General features: G+C 38.0%; 1 protein-coding gene across 1 annotated transcript in view; it reads left to right on the top strand.

Annotated features, from left to right (window-relative positions):
- SLC66A2 (solute carrier family 66 member 2) overlaps positions 1 to 14,202 on the top strand; it is a 73,630-nt gene that overhangs the window by 14,795 nt on the left and 44,633 nt on the right. The window contains 2 exon segments of the mRNA XM_018081619.3: positions 6,179 to 6,312; positions 10,489 to 10,542. Of these exon segments, the coding sequence (XP_017937108.3) occupies positions 6,179 to 6,312; positions 10,489 to 10,542 (188 nt within the window).

Consider the following 14,202-nt stretch of genomic DNA (forward strand, 5'->3'; position numbering starts at 1 on the left):
AATGAAAAGTTGTAATTTATGTCAATGTTAAAAGATTTGTCAACACTTCAAAAGAGAGAGAATGCAGTTATATTCATAGGAGTATGTGATTTTTTTTACTGTGAGTATTTAAGCCACATGATAGTATCACTTCCTGGCATGTATAAACACTATGTAGGCTCTGGTCATCTTGGAGCTTGGCAGGGAATGGTTTCACCCAGCACATGCCCATTCTGTGGGGAAACATGAGCCTGCAGAAGTCTTGCTGTCTGTACTTGCAGAAACTAAAAGACAAAAGAGTATTCGCATAATGATAATTAAATGTTCCCTGAGAGAGAATATTTTGCTTGTCTAAAAAAAATTGGGCATCCCTGGTAGTTAATTATAAACACCAGTAAGTCAGGAAAGCAGCACTGATGTTGGATTTATCCTTGGGCATATGGCTGATTAAAGAAGGAGAGCAAGAGCCTCTGATTTCTGTGAACATGGTTAAAATTCATCCATAGAACAGCTTGGCAATTCCATTTTTGCATTAATTGGTTAATGTCAGCTATGGCTGATGCATTATTTGGTACACAATCTCTCGATCATATGACAAAACAGCAGAATTATATTAGTTGTGTATGTAATATTTATTGGAGGGAATGAAAAGATTTTTGTTTATTTTGTTTTAAATTTATAAAGTCATTTAAATCCATTCTGGTGCCAGAACAGAACCGCTCCTACAAGCAACTCTGTTCTCTGTATAATTTTTTTACCAGTTGGCATTTCCTTCCCTTCAGCAAACCAAGTCTTAATCTATGTCTCACTTCTGAAAACTTTACTGCCATGTAGCTGCTGTTTTCAATTGGTTTTAGTTTCTCTTCATTACCCCTGGTTATTAAGCACATGATTTGAGCCAGTCATGCTTCCTGACTTCCCCTCCACCCTGATCCAAAAATAAATACTGAAGTGGTAGACCTTAAAAACTTCTAAAGTTTTAATAAAGTTGCTTTTCAGGGCTTAATTATTTCTTAGGATGACTGATGTTTGTGGTGGGTTTTTTGTTTTATTTTTCACTTCAAAGACACTTCTATAATTCATTTCTGTTGTTACTTTGAGATTTTCCCTGAATTTTGTATGTTGAATTTGAGGCTTACAGAACAGACAGTTCCTGCCTTTTATGCCAGGTTGCCTCTGTATTTTCACTCTTGAGTAGTGCTGGTCTCTCTGTATTTTTGTCACTCAGAACAGACCCAGTCCCACCCTTGCCCTATGTCCCTACTTGTTAATCTCAGCTATGAGGGCAATTCCCTCACTTTCAAGTTGTGAAATGACATATTCCACATGTTCCTATAACTGTACTTGTTTATCTCAGAGGGTTTTTTTTTTCGTTTTAACATCTGGTTTTGCAGTGGGTGAAGTTTGACCTTTTGTGTCCCCTCCAAATAGAGTATTTACTTCCTAATCTTCTGGCGTATTTTACGTGTCAATAGACTTGCATCTGGTGTGTTGCACTGTTACAATAGTCAATGAACAAAGTACTAGTAAGATCAAGGATAACAATTCTGTTTTGACTTACCTGTTTTCACAAATTCAGTTCCTCCAATTAGACTGTCTCCAGTGGTAAGCCATCTTTTAAAGTCAAGAAGTCTCAGTGAAATGCCTCTCCTCCTTGCCTTCCTTCCATCTAATCCCTTAGTTTCAGGGTGTGCTCAAAGAACATTAGTTTGCCAGTGATGACAGTAGACTTACCCATTAAGGAATTTTTCATGCTTCTCTTTTACATGATGTCTCAAAATGTCATCTTTAAAGAGACATTTTTGCTTTCACTTATGTTTGTTTGGCCTTACTGTGTTCCAACAATGAGTTACATGCCAGAACTGTGTGTAACAACATTGGGAAAAGGCTGGTCTGCAAGAATAAAATCTATGTATGTATAACAATGGGCATGATTCTACTTCATTTTGTTTATGCATCCGTGGCTTTTGTTTAGGAAAAAGAAACTAGAAGTTTGACCTTAATGAAGTCTTGGGCCCTTTTAAAGAGGATTCTTAAAAAACCCCAAAATTTAAAAAAAAAAATAAAAATTGAAAAGTAGACAGTTTGTTCTCACAGCATCACACAGCGGGGTCTGTTTACCAGTGTGAAAAGTAGATTTTGTGCTGTACTAAACTTGATACCAAGTTAACTTTATTTTTAGTGGTAATCTTTTGTTACAATTTTATATAACACATCAAAGCAATGTTTATTTTGGGGTGCCAGTATAGCTGCTGGACATGATTTATTATTGCATCAGCTGTTCCGTTGTTCTAGTCCTTCTGCCACTGTCAGTACTGCTCCTTCTGTCTGTCTTCTCCAGCCCCACAGTCAGTGTTTCTCTGGACTGGTCAGCCTGGAGAAGGTCTGTGCTCTGGATAAGAGAGTGAGAGGCAGTGCAAAACTCAATGCCCTTGTAATTCTGGTACATGTGAAGGTACATGGCCTGCTCCAAAAAATCTGATAGCGATTTTTTTCCCTCTGCATTTTTAATTAAACTCTTCATTAACATTTTTGTTAGCATATGTCTTACTGTACTCCCTGAATTAGCTCTCTTTTCTTGCTCAAGGGATAACCTGATGCTTTAGCTTTGAGGTGATTAATTATCTGTTTAAGCTGTCCTAGGCTGTTTTTGAAGTTGTGGGATGGCTTCAAAGTTCCTTTGTGGCACATGAGCTCAGTTGTGACCAAGATGGACATACCTTCTGGGTTCCTGTGGCCTGCAGTCTACCAGCTGAGTAGCTTTGCATTGTCATGATCAAGAACAGGAACAAGAAGGCGGGTGAGAGTTGTATAATCAGTTGGGGGTGGAGGATGCAGAAGAACTTACTTGTGAGTTCTCTGTCTCTTCCCCCTCTCTTCGCCCTTTCTTTTTTAAAACAGAGCTTATGATGAGATAAATTATGATTTCTTTTAATATTAAAATCAGAGTAAATAGCTAGAGGAAAAGGAACTGCAGATTTCTTAGAAATCAGCAGTAGGCATTTTTATTTGTATCTTGAGTGAGCGCAGCCAAAAGTACTTATGCTCCCTGCTATTCTCAGAAGTTTTTGGACTTTTTTTTCAGTTTTGCATTTCATAAAATGGATGTCATAGGATAATGTGGTTTGTATATTTTCCAAGAAGACAATATTCTTTCCAAAGGTTTTGAGATGCAATTCTGCAGGCCACTGTCCTAACCCTCATACAACAATGCCACAGAAATCCAAACAACAGAAGATAAAACCGTCCAACTTTGCAGTTTTTCTCACAAAACAGTTGCCTTAAGACAAACTGTGGGAAGAAGTTCTGACAGTCAGGGAAAAGATGAGAACTATGGAATTGCTGTAACACCTACAGTGCCACGTGTGGATCAGGTCTCTGCTGTCTGGTGTTGCTTTGGCTTCAGTGATGTCTGTTTGTAGGACTTTCTGTGAAAAAGAGAAACTTTTGCTTTTAAGGCTTCTGTTACTAAAATGGATCTTGCCAGCTTTTACCACGTGGGGAATGTGGGATGATGGTATAAATCAAGCTGACAGTGTGACTAGAACTTTGAAAGATTGCCTTATATATATGGCCTGCTGGTGGAATCTTGCTCAGATATTGAGGGCAAAAGTGTTATTAAATTCCTCCTTCTTTTTTATAAGTGCTGGAGAGCAGGGATAAAATGCATTGCTCTTCTATGCAGAAAGTAAAGTGGAATTTTGTATGTCCAAGTGAAGAGCTTGGGATGTTTACCATAAAGTCTTGGAAGTTTACATATCAAGAAGAAACTTATACGAAAAGATCCTGTTGCAAAACTAGTTTGTTTCTTATTCTTCCTGCTGATTAAATTCTGTAATTCCATTGGATGTCTTTCAGGACAGCTGCCATGCTGCTACCGTGGGCTGTTTGTCATGGTCCTGGTGGTGTGTGGAATATCCTGTGTGCTTTCCATGTTGCCTAGAATCTGTAACTTCCCAAAGACCAGGAAAAGTCTATAGCATCCAATGGGTGGAAGTTGAAACAGCATCCAGGAGTGTAGGAGGAATGTGTGATCTGTTTGCACCAACAACAGTCAGTTTCTTTTCAGAGATGTCTTAGGAAAAGAGATAAGCAAATCTTTTGTGTTTGGTCTAGTTTAGGCTTCTTTTGCACAATTGGCATTTGCTGTTTTGAGTAGGCCCAGGACTGGAATAGCAGGATTATTGCAACAGGATTGAATTGTACCAATGGAATTAAGTAGTTTTCTAAATGACTAGTTAGTCTCTGCTCTGGCTTGAATGTTCACTTCTCTTGTCTTCATCACCCTGAATATGCATTAGTCATTTTAAGTCTGTGGAAATACTGATAAAATGTAAGCCCCTCCCTCCCTTTATTGTGCATTTGACTAGTACAGGAAATAAAGAGTTCTTTTGTTTTTACAAACAAAGTAAACAGTGTAGTCTGACATATGAAGTCTTGAGTTCCCTGTATACTCCAAGTGTCACTGTTCACTTTATGACACAACATTGTAGTTATGGGGTGAAAATGCAGAATAATAGTGGTGACCCCCTCACCCCAGGACTTCAAAGCTTCAAATTTCTGCAAGCCTGTTATAGTATCCTGAGGCTCTTCATCTCTCTCTGGTAACATAGTTTAATTACTTTGATGTTCCTCCTCTCCCAGCTCTTGCTTAGGCAAAGACAGGAATAATGTCTGCAAGGCGGAAAGTAGGCAGAACATGGAATAGCATGCTCTCCCTGCAGGGCTTACATCTCACAGTGCTCCTGGCTCAGGCTGGCCTGAGGAGTCTTAAACTGGATTAGTATTGCTTCGGCAGGCCCTAATATCAATGCAAAGTAGGGTAAGCAGCTTGGAGTGGTGTTTGTGTCCATGACCCAGAGCAAAATGAGTGTTCTGGCTTTGCTTTTACAGCTTCAAGAACCCAACAGTGGTCCTTGACGGTGGTATTCCCTCTAGTCTTGTTATCCAGGTAGTGTGGTGAAGGCCATGTCATGTTTGCTCTGCAGCTGGCAGCTGTTTGTTTTCCTGTATATGTGACCTAGTTTAAAGGGTTGTGTTGCCTGCAAGACTTGTTTTGGGGCTTGGTGTTTGGGAAGATGTATTTCATATGAGTATGTTTTGTTGATCTGTAGAGGGCAATAGTTGCCATGCCTGTGAGGCTTAGGACTCAGTTAGCATGATGTGGTCAGAAAGTGACCATAGTAACTGTGCTGTTAGGAAATTTAGAAAGCCTGCATGCCTCAGGGTGCTGGCTGAAGGAGCGTAGCAATGTGTTTTCACCGAATCACTTCCTCAGCACCTCTGTGTTCAAGGCATAATACCTGGCAGAAATAAGCACAGAGAAGCAGCTCACTGTGATGTGTGTGCAACTTTCCTGTTGTAATGCACTATATCTTGAGGGCTACGTATGAAAAGCTTTCACCCTTTAACTGTAATGCACTTACTGAGTGTGTGGTGGGGATTGCTGAGCTTTCATCGAGCAATGTAGAAAGAGGAGCTTGGTGCATCACTGATCTTCAGTGAGGGGTTCTCATTTTCCTGTTGCAGGATCTTGTGCAATCACATAAGAGTAAGCTCTTCAGTCAAGACTGGCCACAATACAAGTTTACCTCTCAGTTTTGTACAGGAAGTGCTCAGAAGCCCCCATCAAACATCATTTGTACTTCCTTACTTCCGCCAGTCTTGGTCCAAATAAGACAAAAATTGATGAAATAATTCGTGTGTTCCGCAGACCTGGTCTTTCCTCTCAGATGACTAGAGGCAGACAGGGCTGTAGGTATTTATTTCTTTATAAGGAGAGTGCTATTGTTTTTATGCCTTCACATTAAAAAATGAAAAATTGAGGAAGGTAAGTTTTGCTCAGAAGTCCATGTGGAATCTACCAAGTGTGTACGTGGAGAGCACACATAATTGGTTTTAATGTGGCATAACCCTCTGGTCTCTCTGTACTGACTTGACTCCTTCATGAATGTGGTTCTCCTTTCAAAATAATAGGCTTGCTGCTGGCTTTGGAAACAAAGTCTTAAGCTTCTGGCTTCAGAATCTCTAGGATCAGTTGAAATAAGATTCTCAGATACTCCTACTCTGAGCTACTGTATGTTCATATAGGTTTGGCTGGTGACTTCAACTTCTTCAGCCTTTCATACCTGTTGCTGTTAGCATTTCCCTTTCCACATGCTTAAATGTTTTATGTATTTTCTTTTCTTTTTTTTTTTAGGTTTGGAAGGCGTTTTGAATCCCCTCTTTTGTGGCAAAGCATTATCATGATCATTACAATGTTACTGATGCTGAAGCTGTGCACTGAAGTACGAGTGTCCAATGAGCTGAACATAAAACGCCGCTCTTTTGCAGGTCAGTGACGGGAGCTGGCTTTTGCAGGATAAATGTTTTTGAAAGTATAGTGCGCTGTATTTTGTACAAAAGTTCTATCTGAATTGCAATCCAGTCTCTTTTCTTGATAATTCAGTGTAATGCTTTCTAAACATCTTTTTTGAAACAGCTTTTTTTTCAGGTAAATGTGTATAGATGGGTCTCAGTTCAGTCTAGAAATTGGAGTTTTCCTTAATATTTCACATCATGCTCTGAATATAGAGCTGGCTGTTATGCCATTGTGCTAACCTGTGTTGTTTTTTAACTGTAATTTGTACTGTTCATAGTTACGATTATACTTTATCATCTGAAATTTTATTTTATTGCAATTTATTGCAAACATTTGCTTTTGAAACTAATTTTCTACTTACTTGAGTTATTGACTGTCAAAAGAGGAGGTGCTGTCATATAGTTGCAAAACTATGTCTTTTTGTGTACCCTGAGGCTTTAGTGTGAGATTAGTTGGGATTTATGGGAATTTTAACATATTTTTTATTTCGGTTATTTGTTAATTTTTAGGCATTGATAATTTCAGTCAGACCAGAGTATTATTCTTTATTTAATAAAATGTTCAGGCTTTGTAGAAAGTACCTGTTTTTTAACCCCCAGATAAGAAATGTGAGAGGGGTAGGTTTTGGTTTCTCTTTGTTGACTTTGACTTACAACATTTTATGTAACAGCTTATTACCAACGAGAACAGAATTAACACTGTCAGCTTTTTGTCAGTTGTTTTGCCATTATGGATGTATAATTTACGCTCTCCATCTGTTCTCTTCCACACTCCCTAATAATTGAGGGTCTGATCCAATTCCAGATATCCATAGCCATCATTAGAAGGCAGCAGCTACTTGCTGTGCAGTAGGGTAATTTATCTAATAGCTAAGGAAGCTACTCCCATTCCTGCTCATTGTGGAGTGTAGCGTGAAACTATTCAGGTAAGTGAATTCATACAGAAGAGGAGCTGTACTCCAGCTTCCAAACACAAGCTGCTGTGTTCACAGGGGTTGTCAGTCTGGCAGGATGAATGACTTAAAATCTACTTTCAGCCAGATTTAGCAGCAGTTAAAATCCGGGAAACATTTAGGAGGGGCATGTGTGCTTTCTTCCTCCTTTGCTGTCTGTGCTAGTGGAGTGACAGAGAGGTTTCTCCGTTCGCCTTTTCTGAGAGGAAATTATCCTTGTGCATATTTACACACGCACACTGTAGCAGGCTGCTTCGGTAACCTTTGGACAAAAAGGGAGGCTTTTCAGTTTAGTATATAGCACTCTTTAAACAACTCTCCCTGAAAGACATACAGTCTTCTAAAGGATAATCAGTCTTTCCCTTGCCAGATGATAGAAACTCCTTAAGGCTGCATTGTGTCATTTGGTCCTTTTTCCAGAAACTCAGATTGTCACGTGGAATTTGCTAGAAAGACGGATTTTACCTATTTGTGGACCTTCATTATTTGTTTTCATCGAAAGGCTTGCATCCTCCCACAAACTTTGAGAACAGTTAAATTATTTTTCTTACCTGGTATTGATTTTCAGTAAGGACAACTATATGATGGCTCACAATAAAAATACAGATGTGTACAAAGCTCCTTTCAAGCTACAGTATGATATGTTTCAAGCACAGTATGAGTAGGAGTGAGATCTGTGTTTCTAGTCCTACACCTATCTTATCTCTTAAATTTTATGGTGTTTCAGGCAAGCTGATAAATCTGTATACTTACTTTCTTTCCTCATAGCTTACTGGGGCAGTGAAAAGCTATGTTTGAAGTCAGTGTTTTTGTTTAACCTTGCAGAATCCTGAGGAAAAGGTACACCATTTCTGTATGATAATGTAATGTATTATTTCTCACATGGCTGGCCTTAATTTTAAACGTTTCTCTTCTTTAACTTCTATCTTCCCTTTGAATGTTTCTGCAAAATAATCTAAAATATTTAGAAAGAATATTTCAGTGGAAGGGAGTTTGCTGTTTTCTTAAATTACTGTTAAATGTGATACTTCCTCCAAGTCACAGAAGTGTATGTTTACGAGTGTGTTTTGAATGATCTGGGAGTTGCCTTTTTTTTTCTTTTGTTTTATTATTCTCACAAATAAGGTCCCTTAAGTAATAACTAGTTCAGAGGGAATCTGGTTCCTATCTTGAAGCATTCCGAAGCAGTCTCTTCAAATCCTGGCAAGCTTGTTCTGTATTCTCTAACCTGTTTTGTGGTGTAACTGGGTTAAAATACATATCAATAGGAATTCAAATATAGGCATAAAACCATTCAGTCAAAATGCTTGTGCTTTCATTTGTAGGTAACTATCATAGCATGAACAATGCAGTCTTCTTAGATGCTTTCTAGTAATGTTTGATTATTTTTTTGTAGACTCTATATAGAGAACTTAAAAAGGTTATCCAAGTTTTCTTAATTTTTTTCCTTTTCTCAGTTATTTCTCAATTGTGGGATTCCCCCTCTGCACTTTTAGTATTACAAAGTAAAAGTAAGTTGAAAATGATGGAGCCCATCTTGTGCTGCTGCTACCTTCTCTGATTTTTTGTTTTGGATACATAAACTTTATCCTTCTAGTACAAGTACTGATCGAAAATAGAGTAAGTCCTGTTTATATATCCAACTATTTTATTATTTTTTTAAAACTTGGACTTTGTAACCTGTTTTTAACAGTTCGGATTGGGAAAAAAACAACACCCCAAACAAGCAAAATATGAAAACAACAAATACCCCCAACTTGATTTTTAAACCTCGAGTGATAGGATTGTTCTCTCTCCTGCTTATGAATGCTTTGAAAGCTACAAGAAGGAGTCTTCAGATAAAATCAGCAGGCATGAACAATACCTCTCATCTTTTGTCCTGTATTTAACATTAGTTTAATTGCATTTTAACTGCTTTAATGGAGATCTTCTGGTACCATTGTTGTGGTAACAATAGCTTTCCTTATTTGTTCCCAACTTTTAAATTGGTGTCTGTGCATCTGTATGTATGCTGCGTTTTTTGTTCAGTGTAGAAAGATTCCGAGTTCAGTGGCAGGTTTTTTTTTGTTGTTTTAATTCAAAGTATTTTATTTCTGGGGCATGCTAAAGAGCTGAATATTGAAAAGCAAAATGTGCATGTGCTATGTTTTGACATGAGAATCAAGAGATGGCTGAAGCAAGGTGGTCATAGATACAGAGAGCTGCAAACATCTGGTCAGTTTTGAGAATGTTGACAGGCCAGAGCAGTCTCTCTGTATTCTTGGAGACAGACACTCTATAAAGAACCTTTTCTCTCCTTCCATGAATAATCTTTCCACGTCTCTTCAACAAAGATTTCAGTCATACCCAAGACACTGTGTCAGATTTTGAATCCCCCGAGTGTATGAACTATACTGAAAACTAGTGGACAGCATTTGTTAAAAACAGACTCTCCTTACTGTACTGCAGCCCAGGCTCTGTAAGCAGAACATGGGCTCTTGTGTTTTTACATGAAGATGATTTCCTCTGATTGTTCTTCCAGTTTTGTCTTCCTTCCAACTGCTAGTTGTCCTAATCTGCTTTATAACTTGTATCTTATTATAGCACTCTGATCCCTTGAAGAGCTCTGTTTTTGGCACTGGAAAACACTCTTGTGTAATACACGGTTTTCAACTGGCAGAGGAGGAGGGTTAGAGCGAAAGTTTAGCATGCAGCACGGGAGCAGATGAGGTCTGTTCTATTCTTGATGATGGGCTTTGTGAAAGTATTTTAGAATAGCATTTTCCACTGGAGGCAGGGCAACTGTATTGTCTCAGCTGTTTATACATACACGCTTACACACTCAGTGTTGCTGAGATAACAGCTTGTTTTCTCTGATCATGAAAAGTAAGAGTTTATATGGTCTAAAGTAAGAATCAAGCTATCTGTTACATTGTTTTTTAAGCCTTTATTTGCCCCTCCTAGGTACATTGTTGTAGGTTTGTGCATTGAGACTCCTCTGGGACTTCCTACTGCTTGACCCTATCTTAACATCATGGGGTGGGAGCCTTCTAGAAAGCATGGGGACTAAAATTTCTAACATGGTTTGGTTTGGCTATTATTTTAATAAGTAAAGTGTACTAACTGACTAAACTAAAATAACCTCTGTTGCATTTAATTATAAAAGTCTGTTTGTCTTTCCTTTCTTTTTTTCCCCCCTCAATTATTTTTTATGTAGCTGCAGATAGTAAGGATGAAGAAATCAAAGCACCTCCCAAGAGATCCTATCTGGGTATGTACTGTACAAACCCATTCTGCATGAAGTTATCCTCTTAACTACACAGTTCATGATTTGCTACTTTTTGTGACCAGTTTTGGAAATTATTGCATGATCATTTCTTTAGAGAACGTTTGCATTACCTTTTCTTGACATACTAAAACCTGGTGTCTGATTTTTTTTTTTAATTTTCCCTTGCCTACTTTTAATATTCATAGAGGAAAAGATGCTTTCAGCTCTATTTCAGAAACCAAGTCTTTGAAGACAGTTGAATTGACCACATTGTGTGTCTCAGTGGTATCTTCCTTATTCCTTCCCAAGCTGGACAAACAAAATATTACATGATGCAGAGATCCACCTCTTCAGACTCAGTCGTCTTCCTTCAGTTCTAACTCTGGAGGAAATTATGAAAAATACAGAAATATCTTTCACCATTGTTCAGAATGTGAGACAAGAAATTTCACGCAACACTTATGTTCAAGCAAAACGCCTGAATCCTTGTGAAATTTGCCTGTTCCTCTCTTTCATTAGAGCAGACTCAAAATTGTTATTTAAGAACTAGTAACACTTAAGATGAGAGCTTTGATTTCAGAGTTGGAATCTATGTTGTTTGATTTCCCTAAGGAAGAGGAAATATTAGGTGCAAACCAGCTTTGCAGTGTTTTTCAACTCTTAGTAGTTTTAGTCAAGTCATGGTAATTTTGTTCTAAATAAGTTGGGGTGTTGCATCGAAGAAGTTATACTGACTAGAGACACAGAAGTTCCCCAAAGTTGATTTTAATTCAATTGATTCAGAATCTCACATTGGTACCAATTGTGCTCCGTTGGAATTCTTGAATTAGTAAGTAGTCAACTGAAAATGTACAGGGCAAAGAAGAACATTACTGCTGCAAAAGGAGAAGTTCTACTTTGTATTTCTCAACATACAGTTAATTAAACTGGAGTTAGCTCTGAGAAACACTACTGAGGAGTGATATTAACCTGAAAGCTTTTTTGAAGCCATAAGACCATACCTGTTAAGGTTCCATAGACTCTCTTTTAATGATTCATCTTTTGGATTCTCCCTTTGAGATTTAGGGGCAAAATGCATGCTTTGGGAAATTTATCTTTTTTTTGGTCTAATACCAGTATTTTGCAAAGCACCTTTTCCTTTTATGTTTTCAAAACATTTTTTTTCTGGATTTGGTATCAAGCTATTTGGTATTTCTGTTTGTCTTTAATTCTAGTTTGTAGTCATTCTCGCTGGCTTGCAACACTAACCAATGGAATGTAATGTTTAAGCAGTCCTGTTTAAGCAGTCTTGTCTTCCTTGTGCCTGCATTCCTTTTGTCTTTTACTAGTATTCAGCAGTGCTTTATTTACAGTGTCAGAGCTAGAAACAGCTGTCTGCTTCAAGTAGTTAAAATTAAACAGAAATAAGTAACCTAATATGACCTTCTATTTGTTTCAGATTATTTTTTCTTGTGTTTTGGATTAAAAATTTGGTGGTTTGATAGCTTAAAAAGATGAGGGTTGTAGAGTAAAGCAGCATTCCTCTTAATCCATCTGATTTAAGTCTGAAACATTTGGTTAATAGGTGTTACTTGAAGTTCATTTTGAAATTGCTTAGCAAAATGGGATGAATGGAATTATCGCTAAGGAACAAAACAGTCTTATGCTACTGCTCTCAGAAGTTTAAAGAGTGGGGTGGGCAAGTCTGAAATGTGATAATTCTTACTGGTGTAAATAAATTAGAAATGTTTTGAGGTGTTTGTGTATAATGTACATACAAAAGTATGTGCTGGTGGTTTAAAAAGTGGGATGCATGATGCTTTATGTCAGACTTCAATTTACAGAGGGCTTAACTGAGCTATGTCCTGCAGTGCTGTGTTTTGCTACAGCTCTAGGGAAGCTCACTTAGAGATTAGGTAAGGGGAATATTTGCCATACTTTCATATGCTAGTGCATTCTCACTGTGTCCTTTAGTCAGTTTTAATTAAAACTTTTGTTCTAGAAAAACAGATTATTTTTTTTAATTCCCCTTGTTTATTTCAGTGGTGTAAAAAATGTTATTCAATATATTTTTAGGCTTCAGAAATTATTATATTACTTTCTTTCTCTGGTTATGTAGTAAGCACTCTGTATATTGTGTTTCTAGTTGAAGATTATCTATGAACACTATTTTCGTTACGGAGCTGTTGAATGATTAATCTGAAAATGTACTGGTCTACCAGAGAATTTCAGGTGAACTTGTTAGATAAGTGCCGAGGTGTTTGTTTGATGCCTCCCTTTGGATAGCAGCTGAACTCCTGCTGTGCTCCCCGAGACTGCTTTTAGGTTAGTTTTATTGTCAGTAATCCAACAAACCACTTAATGCCACTGTTTTTCCACATGCTATCTGAAAAAGCCTTTATCTCTGGCACGTGACTCTGAAAAGTGACTTTCTAGCAGTCTGTACTGAGGAGAGTTAAGGATGTGGGAGAGGGTTGATGCAGTTTGAGTGACCTAAGTAAATTAAATAAAGCTTACAGGATGGCCCAGAGTGTAGGGTTTCCTGGTTTCATACAGAAATAAAATTCTTCCCCCTTTTTTCCTGGACAAAGGACGGATTAAGAAGAAACTTGTAGCTCTAGTTCTGAAGGAATAATGCTTTATTCCCTATGTTTTCTGATGCAGGTATCTAGTTCTACCTAGTGCCTGTTAGCAAAGCAACTGCTGAGGCTGAGCAAAGCTGCAGTTGAGTGGTTTTATTTTTTTTGTTTTATTTACTTGATGAGGTGTCTTAAAACAAAAGTGAATAATTGAGCCCTGTAAGTATTGGAGATAGTTAGGGTAACAGAAACACTAAATAAGTAACAAAACACTAAACATTGCTCTAAACAGGCTGTACCTTAGAAGTTGATGTGAGTGGTCTCATTGGTGTGGCAGAGGAGACACAAAGTGGATGTGACTTGTTTGATTTTTTTTTTTTTTCCCAGGTAGGTGGTTAAACGTTTTGGAAGACACTTCTAAAGGGTTCTCCTTCTTTCTCTGAAGGTGGTTTTTAAGCTTTACATATTACCGAACCCTGAACCTGGCTTTTAACCCAAACAAAAACTCATCAAGTAACATTAAATTTTAAAACAGTAGTAATAAAATGACAAAACCTTAGATTCACCAAATATCTGTTGCAAAATATTTTCAACTACTTTTTTTTGAGCTGGAAAAATGTAAAGTGCCTGTGTAGTTGACTTCACAGACTTAGTGAGGAGGAAACAGGAATGTGAATTTAGCAGATGCAGGCATCTGCTACTTAGTTTCCACTGGCAGTGTGACAGCCTGGTGAATAACTCATGCTTTCACCTCTCCTTTTGTCCACACTCTTTAGTTAACTCAGGGCATCAGTTAGCATGTGATAAAATAAGTGTTGACATATTCTAGAACAGCACTAATATAGTACATGTGCCATGAAAGATGTAAACTTTATTTAATCAGCTCTCTGGGTTCTTCTGTTCAGAGTGTTTGGTCTGCTTGAGTTCAGCAGGGGCACTGGGCTTGGAGGCTGTGATATTCCATGGGTGCTCTGTAAGTAACATGCACGGTGTGCTTCTCTGTCCAGGCCCCGACAACCTGAGCAGAGCTGAGGATAGAGCAGACACAGTTTTCCTCCGGTGGTTGTGGGCAGCACTTTGGTTTCATTGAAAGTATGTGACTTTG

This window comes from Manacus vitellinus, unplaced genomic scaffold, assembly GCF_001715985.3.
Source record: "Manacus vitellinus isolate BGI_N305 unplaced genomic scaffold, ASM171598v3 scaffold_55_pilon, whole genome shotgun sequence".
In the NCBI taxonomy this organism is placed as follows: Eukaryota; Metazoa; Chordata; class Aves; order Passeriformes; family Pipridae; genus Manacus; species Manacus vitellinus.